The sequence below is a fragment of the Lithobates pipiens genome, unplaced genomic scaffold, assembly GCF_037356315.1.
Source record: "Lithobates pipiens isolate NorthernLeopardFrog02 unplaced genomic scaffold, aLitPip1_a1.2 Scaffold_19, whole genome shotgun sequence".
In the NCBI taxonomy this organism is placed as follows: Eukaryota; Metazoa; Chordata; class Amphibia; order Anura; family Ranidae; genus Lithobates; species Lithobates pipiens.
Genome location: NW_027507764.1, coordinates 491271339 through 491287858, shown reverse-complemented (window position 1 = coordinate 491287858; position 16520 = coordinate 491271339). Strand labels below are relative to the sequence as shown.

The window sequence follows — 16520 nt, the reverse complement described above, 5'->3', positions numbered from 1 at the left end:
ACAATTTCAGGAAAATTGTGAGTGTTGGCCTGCACACCTGGCTGTGTGGTGAAAGGGGGAATTCTTGCTGATCCTGAGTCAGAAGGCAGCCATGTTGGATTGGCAAGACCATATGGGAGATATGTAGTGGCTCTGGCTCATGGGGGAGGTGGCATTTCAGTGCTGGTAGTTGGAGTTCCTGTGCTGGCATTTGGGCGTGATGCTGTGGCAGTGCTGGTACTGGGCCTGGGCATTTCTTGTGGCCGTTCGCTGGTGGCAGCTCTGGTACTGGGCCTTTTGGTTTTGGGGTCTATCGCTGGCAGCAGCGCTGGTACTGGGCCTAGGAATTTGATCCTGGGGTATATTGCTGGTGGCTGCCTGGTTTCCAGAGTGCCGTGCTATTTTAGGTGGGATCCATTCTTCCTGATCCGTTTGCCGATCCACTACTATTGATCGGTTCAAATGCTGCATTTGATTCACAATCGAAATTGCTATTTGAATCTGATGAGAACTCCACCCTGCTCTCATCAGTCATGGAAAGGATCTGGAATGCCGCCTCACTTGTATAGAATCTTTTGGACATTTTTTCTGATGGGCTGTGCGACGGCTGACAAATGACAGTCACTGATGGGTGACAGGTGATGGGTGACAAATGACGGTCACTGGTGGATGACAGGTGACGTGCGACGGTCACTGGTGGATGACAGGTGACGTGCGACGGTCACTGGTGGATGACAGGTGACGTGCGGCGGTCACTGCTGGATGACAGGTGACGTGCGGCGGTCACTGGTGGATGACAGGTGACGTGCGACGGTCACTGGTGGATGACAGGTGACGTGCGACGGTCACTGGTGGATGACAGGTGACGTGCGACGGTCACTGGTGGATGACAGGTGACGTGCGACGGTCACTGGTGGATGACAGGTGACGTGCGGCGGTCACTGGTGGATGACAGGTGACGTGCGACGGTCACTGGTGGATGACAGGTGACGTGCGACGGTCACTGGTGGATGACAGGTGACGTGCGACGGTCACTGGTGGATGACAGGTGACGTGCGACGGTCACTGGTGGATGACAGGTGACGTGCGACGGTCACTGGTGGATGACAGGTGACTGGTGCACTTTATGGGACTGATAGGTGACAGATGAGGGTCACGGATGGGTCACTGTCACTGATGGGTGACAGGTTCACTTTGTGGCCACTGATGGGTGACAGGTGCACTTTGTGGCCACTGACGGGTGACAGGTGCACTTTGTGGCCACTGACGGGTGACAGGTGCACTTTGTGGCCACTGACGGGTGACAGGTGCACTTTGTGGCCACTGACGGGTGACAGGTGCACTTTGTGGCCACTGACGGGTGACAGGTGCACTTTGTGGCCACTGACGGGTGACAGGTGCACTTTGTGGCCACTGACGGGTGACAGGTGCACTTTGTGGCCACTGACGGGTGACAGGTGCACTTTGTGGCCACTGACGGGTGACAGGTGCACTTTGTGGCCACTGACGGGTGACAGGTGCACTTTGTGGCCACTGACGGGTGACAGGTGCACTTTTATAAGCACTGATGTGACTGTTGGGTGACAACTGTAATGGGGGGTGCAATGTGATCAATGGCTGTTCACCCCTGTCTGTGATGCGCTGTGTCTCGGGGACAGGGTGGCACCGACGGAGCAGGCGGCCCAGAACAAGAGCTGCACCACTCCGCCGTTATATGCCGATGGGCAGGTTAAGGACCAAACATACAGGAATATATTTATTGACAAACTCATGCACGCGCACACACACAGGTTGAACTGGATGGACTGGTGTCTTTACCAACTATGTAATTATTTAACCTTAAACTACTAGAACATGTTCTACTCACCCACACAGTTGGCTTCCAACTGGATTTTGTGTCCTTTATCCTCCACAATTTTTTTTTTGCATACTGAAGAGCGAAAGTCTTCTGACTTGTTGCCTGGCGTGTATGTATTTATTCCCAGTGCAGACTTTGAGGGTTCACAAGACTACCTTGTGCTATCATTTAGTACTACCCTTATTTTGGTTAGCACTGGTTAAAATCCATAGTTGCATGAAAAAAACCTATCCATTCACTGGAAATGTTGATGTAATTGACTTATAGGAGAGATATGGCCAAAGAGAGCTTTAGTGAGTCACAGAATGAACTGCACTCCTGTGACATACCAAAGCCCGTTGTTGGCTGGCGTCACTCAGCTGGTCCAGGCTCGGGAAAGATTGTCAGGCTCCACCTAGATGCCTGGACATCTGGCTCAGCCTCTCTGCAATCTGCTGGGAGCCTGAGCAAGCCCCTTCTGCTCCCTCTATAGAGGAGAGAGCGGTTGACTGACAGTCAGAGAGCAAAACTGAGCGATCAGCAGTGTTGGATCACTCTGTTCCCACTGCATAGCCGGCAGGGGACAGATGCAGTGTAATCCCGAACTTCTCTTTTAAGCTGGCCATACACTGAACGAAATTCAGCAGGGACTGAATAATTTGATCAAATTCTTTTGCAGGGATAGAAATTAACCGTTTATGGCCAGCCTTAGCATCATTTGCTACTTGTGAAATTATAGGATACCTTGTCATATATATTAATGTGACTCACAGAATTTCTGATTTGTACCGTGTACATACTGTTTTGGTCACTTAAGTAGGGAGAGGCAAGTGTACCCGCTATCTGGTGACTACAGAAAGTAGTCTTCATGGGAAGCCATCACTTTTTTTGTGTCCTTCAAGGGTATCATGTGCATTGGGAATCTCATCACACTTTTCTGTATATATGGAGGCCTTGTGTTCTTTTTGTATGGGGGAATAATCAAAGGAGACTCCCCTGCTCTATACCATTTATTGTGTGTAGGAGATGTATAAAAATTGCAGCTTGGTATATTTTAGGGCTATTGTACATAATACTGGCTTTTACATTCAGACACAGTGTAGCTTAAATGCAGGCTTTGAATGCAAAATATCTGGGTTTGACCTGCTTTACCTTCAGTGCAAATCTCCAATAGAACCTCCCGCATCCAGAGAAACGCAGTGCAAAGCATGTTAAACACAGTCTCCAAACTGTCATCCACACTGTACCATGTTTTGGGTAGGAAGCTACTGACCTATGTTTGACTAGCATTTCACACACACGTCAAATGTAGGTAAACGGCTCCCTTTCACAAGGCCTTCTACATGTTTTAAATGATGTTCTAAAAAATACAGATAACATTGACCATTATATCAATATTTCTATATTCCTTTCCAGACAATATGTGCATTAATTTGTTGCAAGTCCATCGTGAAACCGGAATACTTTAGTGAAATAATCAAAGCCATCAAAGAGAAACGATCACTACCTGAACCTACAAGGTATTTCATTGAGCAGCTGTGACCTGAAGATTGAATGGTGCTGTGGGTGAGATGTAGGTAATGGAAATCCTCTGCTGAACTACAAAAAAGAGTCAGAAAAGGTACTGACACCAGATCGGCTACACACCAATATTCAACATCATATCAAAAAACATAAACCAGTGCTTCCCAACCCAACCCTGCCCGAACTGTCCCAGTCCCCCCACCCGTCCCAGCAAAATATAGCACCCCTGGGTGAAAGCATTCTCGGGTACCCTAACAATATCAAGGGCATCAATGGGTATGTGACCAGGCACTCTAAGTAGCATTCCACCCCGGGAGTTTTTTAATATGATATTGATTAAATATTGGCGTGTAGCTGACCTGGTGTCAGTACCTTTTCTGCCTCTTTTGTGCTTCCAAAATTTTGTTGACACCTTCCTATATTTTGCCATAGGGATGTGCACCGCCATACTTTGATAGTCAGGACATTCTCAGGGCATTTAGATATCACTGTGCTTGCTTTAAAAGGGACACTCCAGTAAAGAATATAAATATTGTATGTATACTGACCCAGCCTACTTGCTGCCTCTAGTTTTCCATGGGATATTTACTATGTGCAGCTAGCTTCTTTGGCTGCTACTCTGTATTTTCTCAATGTCTCTCAATGTAAGTGTGAAAGAATTAAGGTTGTGTGTCACTTGGTTATGAGCACTGGCCTCTAGTTTTGAAGGAGGAAAGCTTGTACAGAATGGTGTTAGAAAGATGCAATTCACCCCCCACCCCCACCTCCCCTTCCCCTGCAAGTACAGTGAAAAAACCCTGATGGGGCTGGATGCAGTTGATTATGTAAAACTCAGAGTAAAACAAACCTGTCAGGCTGAAGATTATTAATGTAAGAGTATCCGATCCTCCGCTCGTCGTTGGCAAAAGCCCCCTTCCGGATTCAGGTTACTGGAGGTGACGCCTCCGCTGGCCCCTTCTGCTGCATTTCATCATAACAGACATCATCAGGGGGGAGTGCCGTCTGTTGTGATGAAATGGTTCAGTAAAGGCGAGAAGTGGGCTTTTGCCAACAACAAGACGAGGATCGGATGCTCTTGCATTAATCTGCGGTATTGCCTGCTTTTGGCTTTTTTATTATGCAAGTGTTTTAACCATTTTTTAATAATTTGGATGATCAGTTGTACTACACTGATGGTTTTCTATATTCATTCTTGATTCTGTGAACACCTTTTGGAGTGGGCTGTGTGGGGGAGCATTTGGAGATTCAGGGGCATCCCGGTGTTGATTTTCATAAGTGCGCATATGACTATTCCTTTATTGGTGGTCGCGTCATCTGGTAAAGTTCATTTGCATACATTGTGGCGTTTGGCAAAGTGTTTTCTCTCCTCTCCTCTCTCTGATTGGTGGAAGAACTATTTTGAAGGCTCCATTACCCTCAGCTCAGGATGATTATTTTATGTCACTTTTTTCAGTTGACTATCAATTTTGGGACTCTTGATGGACACGGTTGTTGTTGTTGTTTCATATAAGTCACTATTGAATGTTCACCATTTGATTTATAGAAACTATTATTGGTTTACTATGTTAGATTGACTAATATATTCTGTGATTTTTAGATTAATATTTGAATAGTGTTTTTGTTTTTCGGATGGACTTGCAAGATTATCTTCAGTGTTTTACGTACTTTTTTTTTACTCGTGCTGCACATCTTTCTGTATTTTCTTTTACCATTCAGAAAATGATGCCAACAACGGTAGGCACTCCACAGAATGACAACTAGTTGTACAAAGCTAATAGGAAAATGAGAGCTAATTAGCAGGGATGTTGTTTTTCCTTAAGGGAGTGTAAGACCCCCTCTTATAGCCCCACACCATTATTAAAAAACATTTCCCTATTTTTATTTTCTTCCAGCTTTGTTCCTATAATTGATGAACCATCCCTGCAGACTGACTCATTGGATCTCTCAGAAAATATAAAAAGAAAACTTATCTTCAAAGACCACATTTTTTTATTCTTGACTGCCAAGCAGGTAAGAGTCAGCAATTGATATTCCGTGTATTTTCAGTATCTCAATATAACCAAATCTGTGCTCCATCTGTTCTGTGCTGCACAAGGTGGTCAGTGTAGGATGGAGAGCAGACAGTGGAATGCACTCTCTCTGCTATAAATGCCCCACTTTGTTTCCCTTACCTGGACAAAGTATGCCAAAAAAGAATTCTGGCTGTACTCTGACCCAGAAGGTCCATGTAACTAGCATCATCAAAATCGGATCAGCAGTGAGTTTCTGAAGAAAGGGTTTCCTATAAGACAAAGATTTCCAGATTTTCTGACAACATATCAATCCACAAAAAAAACTATTTTCTGAAAAATATTTACTTTTGCAAAATACACACATGAAAGTGACAGATGTGATCACAAACAGTCTTTTCGTGCACAGGAAATGTATGTGTGTCTACTTCATGCAATTGTTCAGTTATCTTATGGGCAAAAAACAGGCATGTAGAACAATTGTCCGATGAAAATTGAGATAAAATTTAAAGTGGTTGTAAAAGCTGAAGGTTTTTTGCCTGCTCCCACCACAGCACCCCCTAATACTCACCTGAGCCCCTCTCGATCCAGCAATATGCACGAGAGCTTTGGCTGTCCCAGACTTCCTCTACTCATTGGCTGTCAGCGGCGGGAGCCATTGGTCAATCTCACAGCTAATGGGGAAGGGGGTGTAGCGTGGCTGTGTCTTATGGATGCATAGAGCAGGGGTCGGGAGCGAGCATGCACCAGTGTCCCCATAGCAAGCAGCTTGCTGTTAGGGGCACTGGACAAGGAGGAGGAGCCAAGATCGCCACCTGGGGGACCCAAGTAGTAGAGGATCGGGGCTGCTCTGTGCAAGTATGACATGATTTTTGTCTTTTTTTTTTTTTTTTTTGTTTTTTTTTTAAAGCCAAACCTTTATTACCAATTTAAGGTTATATAAAATCAGTACTTATTAACTACGATTTCCAATTCTGTGGATTAACTTTTCTTTTGATATATAATGTACAGCTGCAAAAAATTGTCTGATGTTTGATCATTAAGTAATTGTTCAACTCCTGAACAGTCTTCCTTTGGGCCTCTGCTGTAGATCTATGTTGGCTTTTTTGTCAAGGACCAAACTGCCTGCCTGTTACAGAGCTCTTGCTATTGCTCACAAGTAAAAACGCATAGATTGCATACATTTTGACAGACTTCCACTAGTGTTTAATTGAATACCATGCATTTGAAGGGATTTTCTTTTATTTCTGCTTTTCTTCTTTTCTTATTTGATGGTTATGTAAAGATTTATATTCCGTGCAGCACAAGAAACTAAGCTCAGCAGTTCACTTTGGAGGTGGCAAAGCCCAGCTGTTAGTGGGAGAATGGGAGGACAAGCACCTGCTAGAAAACCCGAAGACTTTGGTGATTGATGTGGGAGCAACAGAATCTCAGCTCTCTGAATCTCAAACCCCAACCTGGGTTACATCTATTATGAATATTCTTCAAGGGTAAGACAGCATTCCATATATGTTCTCGTAGACCTAATGAGAGGAGGAATCTTGATTTTGTGCTTTGATCAGTTAGACTTGTTGCTTACACTACAATGAAAAAAATCAGTTGTAGTCTTTCACAATGTATGTGCATGCATGCGTACGCTTCGTTTTGTCAAGGCATATTAGAGCCCATTGAATGGCTTCTTGACATCTGTAGGTCAGCATAGACTTTTGCTAGCCTTTATTACTTTCTTTCTATGCCCATTAGGGAGATTTAATCCTGATTCCTTTGTTGGTGGCGGGTATCGAGGAACAAGAAGTCATAGAAAAAAGGCATCCTAATATGTCAAGAACTTCTGTTCCCCCTTTCTCTTCTCCTGATGTCACAGGGATAAAAAAGTAAAGGGAACACTAACCACAGACAATAGGAAAATAACAACAAATGTAACTGTACCCCACTCATTTCAAAACGTTAAAAAACAAAAAAGAACTTGGTTTGGCTGGAGGAAAGCTAAACCCACAACAGTAAAATCAGTGTGTATATGTGGTAAAGCATGCTTGTTATACCCACTGTGGAACCTAAGGGGTTAATCCTCTGCATTGTGTAAAAAGGCTGTTTGATCTCTGTTTCTCCCCTCTTCTACAGTCCCCAATCCATCTCCTAATGGAACAGAGGCTAGGGGACAAGCTGCACCTGTTTAGTTTAGTGTGCATTGCCAGAGAGGTTTTTTTTTTTTTTTTTTTTTTTTTGGGGGGAGGGTGCATGTGATCTGCACAGGGCCAATAAGCACTGTCCAGACAAGGGGGCAGGGGTCCTGCATAAGACAGTCATAGCATAAGTGAAGACGACTCCTACAAGCTTTAACCAGACACTGATAGGGGTCACAAGACTGTTATATACTGCTGATGAAAACATTTATTTAGCAGTTTATATTTACTAAATGAATTGCATTTCCATGTTCTATGTACTGTGAGGGACCAGATATAATGAATGCAGGCTCCTGGGTTTAGTGACATATTTAGTTCACCTTTGCATCCGAAAAGGACCCCTAACAATATACTGTATGTGCTAGCATAAAATGTTTTTAATTCATGTATCCTGTGGCTGGATTTAACATCTAAGCGGGAAAATTTTTAAAAAAATTCACGCCATTCACTCTTGAGCCTTTTTGCCATAGGTCCTTTCAGCAGCTGTTAAATATACAAGGGAAACCATGTTTGTACAGATTATCCATATCATCCAGCAAAGTGAGACATCTTGTAAAAGTGGGCAGAAGGGTATTTAGGCACTTTTAGACCAGGCCTATTCTGACACTTTTTTTTGTACATGTGAAATTAAGTATTTTTTGTTTTATAAAGTTTTACAAAAACAATAAAAAAAAAAAGTTTAATAAATTTGCGCAAAAACACAAAATAATACTCAATTGTTTGTTAAAAAATAAAAGTTAGTGGGAGAATTGGATGACATACCAAATATGTCACATTTTAAAGTTACTAACGCTCGGGGAATGGCGCCAAACTACGGTACTTAAAAATCTCATTACAATGCTGTAAAAGCCTTTACAAGTTACACATGAGGTCTGGTGCAAGAATTACTGCTCTCGCCATAACGTTTGCGACAATATCTTACATGTGTGATGCGAATACCGTTTACATATGCGAGTGCGACCTAGTTTGCATTTGCACATGGAGACGGGGGCGCTTTTTAAAAAAAAAATTTTTTAACGTTGTCCCTTTTGCAATTTTATTTCTTTTTTGTTGTTTTTGTTATCACAATGAATGTACACATGCCTTATGATAACAATAGGCTTTGACTGGTCCTCTTTACTGAGACATCTGGGATCTATTGGACCCCAGATCTCTCTTCTGCCCTTGAGAGCTTCGGATCAAGCTTGGATCGGTTTGATCCGAAGCTTTCTTTTGATGGTGGTGGCTGGTGAACAAAAGACTGAAACTGTGATGAAATACTCATTGCCTCCGGTTTAGTATACCATGGAGCTGATCGGGGATATACCGGTTTCTCACCAGCTCTAGGGTAAGCCATCTGAACAGCCGTTTTCAGGGATGTAAGAGCCCGGAGAGGGAGCAAGAGGGGGAAATGACTTTACAGTCGGGATCCACCCAGATGCCTAGACTGGCAGCTTGCTCGGCCTCTCAGCATGCCACCAAAGCCAGCCGCTCTCTCCCCTGCTAAAGCCTGGTGCTCCAGTGAGCACTAGGGTGGCAGAGCAGAGAGCCAGTGACTGACAGTCACCGCTCTCTGCTCAGAGCAGAGGGGGAGAACTTGGCGATCAGTGGGTTAGAGCCAGCAGGGGAAAGCTGCAGCTGGGATTGGTGCTGCAGCCATATAGGTGAGTACTTAGAACCCCAAACATTGTATATATTAGCAGAGACCCTAGAGCATAAAATCGTGGTTGTTGCAATATTTTATGTCACACTGTATTTGCACAGTGGTCTTTCAAATGCATTTTTTGGGGGAAAAAATACACTTTAATAAATAAAAAAATAAAAATAAACAGTAAAGTTGGCCCAATATAATGTGAACGATAATGTTACGCTACAAGAATCGTGAGAGAATTGTGATCTTTATTCTAAGCAAAAAAAAATTGTGATTTTTTTATTTTTTTTATTTTTTCCCAGAATTGTGCAGCTCTAGTTATGCGGATTGTCCTATCCTTGTGTTTTCAGACTTGTGATGTAAATTGTACTTACAGCTCACCAGGGTCTTGTTCAATTTATGTGATAATGCAACACAATGAAACTCCTAGTGGATTCTTGTCTGACATTCCTTGTTCTATTGTGTTAGAAGAAATACTAAACATAACTCTTGTTTTACAGTAAAGGATTGCGTGCTATTCCAGAAGCTGAAATTGGTTTAGCCGTTATCTACATGTCAACAGAAATATATTGCAATCCTCAGCAACGTGCAGGGAATAGAAATGAGACGGGTATGACGGCACTTAATCTACTTTCTGCTTCAGAAAAAGTCATGTAGTAAATTGCAAATCTTTGTTCCTCAGCCTCTGGTCTGTTGCTAAATGTCATCTGTGTTGGTTTTAGGACTAATTTATTGGAAGTATTTTAGCATACTATAGTCTATTTTTATTTTTTTATTTTTTTCCTTTAGTGCATGTGCTAGGTTCAGTTTGGAAAACAGGCATCTGGTTGTGTTGGTAAGGGATTGTGAGCTAATGATCTCTTCTGCAAAATGAAATTTCCTGCAAAGTGATAATTAAAACCATAGAATTTTACGTCCCGGTTGTTGGACGTCTGGTTGCGCATTCATGTCTGATATCCGCTTTAATCCATGGGTACGAGCGTCATCACAGGCTGAACTAGTCAGCCATACCTTCTTTTGCCATACTAGCTATGAGATAAAATACCATCAGTATATTCTTGGTCTCTTCCAGTTAGAAACCTCTGTAGCTCAGGAACACGGACAACTCCTGACACATCCTGGTGTATAATCCAGTGGAATACTATGTAGTAAAGAAAATATACATATGGGTAGCACTGACTGCTGTAAATGTCTGCTCTGTGTTGCTATTTAATGGGCAATAGACCAGAACTTGCCTCTGATCCACAGATTGAGAACAGCAGCTTCCTATAGAGTCCTTGAGGGCTCATCCATAAAATATATACTTAGACCATCTCAAGTTACACCTCTTGACTTGGAGGAGCAGTAGCTATACTTACGGATACTTCAAGATCGCTAAAATCTTATTTATTATTATTCAGAATTGATATAGCTCCAACAGTTTACACAGTGCTTTACAACATAATATTTAGGTCTTATTCACACAGGCATAAAAAAAAGCTGCATACAGTGTCTAGTTCTGTAAATCGCCTCATACAAATCCTATGGGCCCATTCAGACAGATGTGTTCACGGCTGTGCGGTGCATTGCGCTTGGCATCTAAAAAAAAAACAAGAAGAGGAAAATGGAACAGAGCTCGGTGCTATAATTTCTGCAGATTTTACACATGTACCCTTGTAAATGTACATGTGTTCACAGCTTAGTTAATTCTGTTGCTTATTATGTAACTAACCAGGTAACCTGTCTAGGCAGTGCCTACACAAGAAAACCTGAGTCCTCTGATTCGAGTCCAGGAGGTGCATTTGGAGCTCTATGAGGGAGGGATAAGTAAAGATGTTAGGCAAGTCGTACTTATTGCCTTGGTACCTCAACAGCCTACAATTTGGGACACTGAGCAACCCGAGTACTTCAATCACATGCAGCTGAAAAATTGAGAGGCGATCTTCATGTTGTTCTAGGACTGCCTTCGTCAAGGAGCAAGATAGGAAAGAGGTAAGTGCATATATATGTCTGTCATTTCTGTGATTTGTGTAATATGTGAAAGAGAGACTGGAAAACTGCATTGGTACATAACAGTGACACAGATGGAACATGTCCCTACCATATGCTTATGTTTAATACAATAGGGTTGATTTACTAAAGGCAGATATACTGTGCACTGCAAGTGCACTTGCTCTAGATCCGAGGGGATGCTCTGCTGAATACTATCATCCAATCCTGGGCCAGTAAAATTGCTATTTTTTTCCTTGCATTTGATTGGGTATTCTTTGCAAAGTGAAGCTTTACCTCTTTTACTAAGCACTGCATTACTTGTGTATTTGCCTTTAGTGAATCAACCCCATTGTCTGTGACGAGCGATCTGTGTAGTGTGACCACCCAGCAGTTTGCAGCATGCTGCAACGCTGCACTGGCAGCCATATATGTGAGACATGCTTCTTAGTGCATGCATTTGAATTGGAGGCTGTGCCTGTCCATCCTTATTTAGTGGCTTAGTGCTTCTGAGCACTCTGTTCCTGTGCTGATCCATCAGACATGTCACTACTGTGAGCTAATAGTTTTCCAGTGAAATGCCAGAACCACTACTCCCAGCCCCTACTCCCTGATCTTCTTCTTTTTTTTTTTTTTTTGTGCTATCCAGGGTTGTTGTCATTGGTATCAAGGTCACTAAGCGAGAGTTGGTAGTAGGGAGTTTGGTATTTCAGTTGCCCTCTCTTGCCTAGCACTAATTGTCCAAAAAACATAGCCTATATTTTAATGACATCAATGGTTTGCAAGGTCTTTATAACATAGTCTTGTCAATTTTAGGGGATATCCTCACCAACAGGTGGGGGTCACTATTTATCCTCACCGCAGAGGGAAAAGGATACTACAGTGGTGCCTCATCAAGACGCCACTTCAAAAAATGCCACCCCTGCTAAAGAGATGCTTCTCTGTCACTGCCCTATGGAGTCAGTGGAGTAAGTATATTAAAGTCTTTAAAGAAAAATGTTGTTTGTGCCTTTTTAACATGTGGGCCTGTTATCTGGACTACATGTAAGAGAGAAAGTAGTTTGCATGTTGATTATAAATGTAGTAAACATGTAATTTTTATAGGACGAGATTCAACTGGGCACAAGAGGAGCAGGAACTGTGTGAGGCTTGTCCCTCGAGGGGATCTACACTATCCAACTAACTGAGACCTGGAGAGTCAGAGGAGGCAACATTTACAGTATATGCATCCAGCAGGTACAGAAATATCTTCATATCTTACTGTCTTATATTTCTGCATTTCTCTTCTACTCTATATGTATGCCTGTCTAGGTACAAATTTCATATATACACTGATCAGCTATAACATTAATTATCTGGTTGCAATGGCACCTGAAAATGGGTGGGATATATTAGGCAGAAAGTGTGCTGATGTGTTGAAAGAAGAAAAAAACAATGGGCAAGCATATCATTTGAGCGACTTTGACAAGGGCCAAATTGTAATGGCCAGACAACTGGGTCAGAGTAACTCCAAAACTGCAGCTCTTGTTGGATGTTCCCTGTCTGCAGTGGTTAGGACTTACCAAAAGTGGTCCAAATAAGGAAAACTGTCAACAGTGTGTCACGGGCTGCCAAAAGCTCTTTGATGCATGTAGGGAATGGCTGGCCCATGTAGTCCAATCCAGTAGACGAGTTACCATAGTTGAAAAGAAAAAAAAGTTAATCATTTAAAAAAAAAAAAAAAAAAAAAGTTAATCTGTATTCCGATAGGTGGCAAAACACAGTGCATAGCAGTTTTTTTTTGTATATGAGGTTGTGTATCCAGTCAGACCCATGCTGTTCAAAGCCAAAAGCGCCTGCAGTGTGTGCGTCACTTACCTGGGAAACAAATAGCTAGCACCAGGAATTACTTTGGGAGGAAGGTAAGCTGGCGTAGGCAGTGTGATGCCTTGGACAGTTTTCTGCTGGGAAATCTTGGGTCATTTACGTGGATGTTATTTTGGAGTCCATGTGTTGATGGGTCATGGCTATTTGGTGGCAAAAAGGAGAGACATTTGGGTGGTCATAATGTTATGGCTGATATGGTATCTCTCTATATCAATATATCTATATCCCCTCTGTATCCTAACTTTCAAACAAAGCATTCTATTTTATTTTTCTTCTTTCTTCTCTAGTAAAAGTATGTGCTTGGGTGAGATGAAACCATTGGTAGCAGCCAGAAACAACATTCACTGATGACCAGATCCCGCAGCTTCTGTACAAGCTTTGTGACTAGCAGCCAGATGCACACCAGGACAACACAAATGACTGGACAGTCTTCTGCCACAGCCTCATGTCGATACTAGAACACATCCATGCAGAGCATGAAATGCAAGTCAGGGATGATATTTACTCTTATGTGGTGGCTCGCAGATCCACTCTTTGGAGAGGCCTTCCGCATCCAAGGTTGCACATGGAAAGAATCCCACCTACCTCCTGCACTCAGCCAGTAGCCCTCCTTCTCCCTGCCCTACACCTACCTGTCATCACCTACTGTCTTTTGATCCTTATACATTTGGTCTCTTACCTTTCTCACCCAGTCCTTTCCTGTTACATTTCCCCTACCCCTTACGTTTTTCCCAGCACCCAAACCTGTCTACCAGACCTGACCCCCCACTATCAGAACCTGTTATGTTATGTTTTTTATTTGTTTCGAAAAAAATAAATAAACCCTTTTTGAAAGTATTTCTCCTTGTCTAATCTCTAAAGTGAATGTGTTATTTAGTACACATCAGGGATATCAGGTCCCTTCGTCTAACAGCTGGCTCTGGAATGTATTGGGTTTCCCATTCACAGTGAATGGAAGCATAATCCTGTATGCTAAACGATGCCTGTCTCCATGGTGTGAATGTGTCATGGTGGCATCTATCCACATGCTCACCTGATAGTGAAGTTGGGTAAGGTGCATGGAGTGAGCCATAGCACACAGTATGGAATACAAAACACCTGCCTCTGCTGTGCGCTGTGTAATTATTATAACATTTCATATCACAGAGTGTTCATGCTGTGATTTGAAACCACCATAGTATATTCTGAAACCATGTTTCCCACACTGCTATTGTTGCCAAGTCATGGCAATCATTGCAGTTTGAAATGCATCATGGTGTATAAATTTCACATAAAAAAAGTGCCCAAAATTAGTATGAATACTATTTAATAAAGAACACTTTTTTATTTATTGTAAGTGTTTGTGTTTATATACTGTATATTCATTCTGTCAAGACACTTGAAAAGCATTGTCAAATAATTTTATCAAAGCACTTGTTCAATTGGGGATACAAAGTAGTCTGCAAAGGCATTTTAAATATTAATGGCATAAGAATGGGGTTACATGTCCTCAAACTGAACATCCTGACCAGGGTTCAAATGTGTGCAGATGCTCTTGTTGGTCCATATCAAAGTTGTGTAGAATGCAGCACAAAAGCACAACTTGCATTGCATTCTGCACATCAAGTTAAATAGTGGACAGGAGAATCTGCCACTTCATAGTAACTCCAAATGTGAACTCTACCATACGATGGCTTTACTAAAACGTAATGTTTTCTATGTAAGTCCACGGCCACTGTAGTGGCACAACAGATTCTTAGGCAAGTCAAAACCCTTATCTGCCACAAGGACATATGGTTAGATTTGGTTGTGTTGTACCTGGCAGAAATCTCCTAGGTTGTGTTATTAGGCATCCCTTATACATCCTACGCCTCACTGCAGACTCCTTTAAAGATGCAGTAATTCCCCTATCTTCCTTGTGCCCCCACATCTATGGCAGTGAAGCAAAGATTGGCATCCACCATACTCAAGAGAATGATGAAGAAATATATTTTATAACTGAAATATTTTGCCTCGAGTTTGGTGCTGTCCTAATCCCAAATGCTTTCTAACCAGTCCTTCTAAGCTGGATGTTGCTTGAACTTCTTGTGCTATATGGGCTGTTTTTTTTATACTAATGAAGGTGATTGCATAGGAGTGCGGTTATCTGGAATTTCTTCACTACATGATCATTGCATACAGAGCCAGCGCCCTTTCTTCATCCAGGGGAGGTTAGTGGTGAGATTACCATCTAGGCCTTCTAAGAAGTTGAGAAACTGTGCCTTCTCCAGATATTCTTCTACCAACTCTTCCCACAGCTTCTCTGTTAACTTGGGTATCATGTCCCGACACAGCTACTTTCACATCCCCATGCAAGTATCCCCGGCCACCATCGACCATGTGGTCGCACCTAGTAGAAAGTAGTGGTTGAGAGACGCAAAAGGCTGTCTAGTTGCAAAAATCTGAAATGTGAAAAAAAACAATCCAACTGAAAGTTTCTTGGTACATATGGCACTACAAGTGCTGTGGAACTAAAAGTGCTAAGTGTCATTGCAAGACTGTGGGAGTCACATGCATGTCTCCTTCAGGGTGCATGATAGGACTTGTAACGCCACAACATCTGGAGTGCAGAAGTTTACCCAACCCTGGTAACATACTATACTAAATCGTATACCACACTGAACAATGTAAGGCCGCGTACACACGGGCGGACTGTTCGCCCAACCTTGTCCGCTGAACAGTGTTTGGGCGGACAGTCCGCTCGTGTGTGGGCTTTCAGCGGACAGTTTCAGCGGACAGTTGGACGGACAAAGTCTTTCGGAAATTCCGAAAAACTGTCCGCTGAAACTGTGTTTGAGCGAACAGTCCGCCCGTGTGTGGGCTTGTCCGCTGTACTTTCGAAATGAGCGGACTGTTCCCGCTCGGAAAGTCCGCCCATTTCGAGCGCGTGTACAGGTAGGCGGGGCCCGCGAAGGAGACGTTGCGGGCTCCGCCGCCTGGAATGGGCTTAAAGGGGAACCCCAACGCCGAAAAAAATCGGCGTGGGGGTTCCCCCAAAGTCCACACCAGACCCTTGTCCGAGCACGCTACCCGGCCGGCCAGGAAAGGGGGGCGAGCGAGCGCGCCCCCCCTCCTGAGCCGTACCAGGCCGCGTGCCTTCAACATGGGGGGTGCCTTGGGGAAGGGGGGCCGCGCGGCCCCCCCACCCCAAAGCACCTTGTCCCCATGTTGATGAGGACAAGGGCCTCTTCCCGACAACCCTGGCCGTTGGTTGTCAGGGTCTGCGGGCGGGGGGCTTATCGGAATCCGGGAGCCCCCTTTAAGAAGGGGGCCCCCGGATACCGGCCCCCCACCCTATGTGAATGAGTATGGGGTACAATGTACCCCTACCCATTCACCTGTGAAATAAAGTACAAAAAAAAACACAACACAGGGAAAAAATATTTTATTGCACAGCTCCGGGGGTCTTCCGTCTTCGGGGGTCTTCTCGCCGGACTCCTCCGCTATCTGTGTGTAGCTCTTTTGCTAGCGGAGGAGTCCGGCTTTCTTCCTCCCCGCCGCCGGCC

General features: G+C 43.5%; 1 protein-coding gene across 1 annotated transcript in view; it reads left to right on the top strand.

The window, feature by feature from the left end:
- The window catches only part of NBN (nibrin), a 153168-nt gene that overhangs the window by 48202 nt on the left and 88446 nt on the right, over positions 1-16520 (top strand). Inside the window, exons 5-8 of the mRNA XM_077492995.1 lie at positions 3233-3336; positions 5233-5350; positions 6652-6839; positions 9663-9772. Of these exons, the coding sequence (XP_077349121.1) occupies positions 3233-3336; positions 5233-5350; positions 6652-6839; positions 9663-9772 (520 nt within the window). The remainder of the gene's footprint in view (positions 1-3232; positions 3337-5232; positions 5351-6651; positions 6840-9662; positions 9773-16520) is intronic.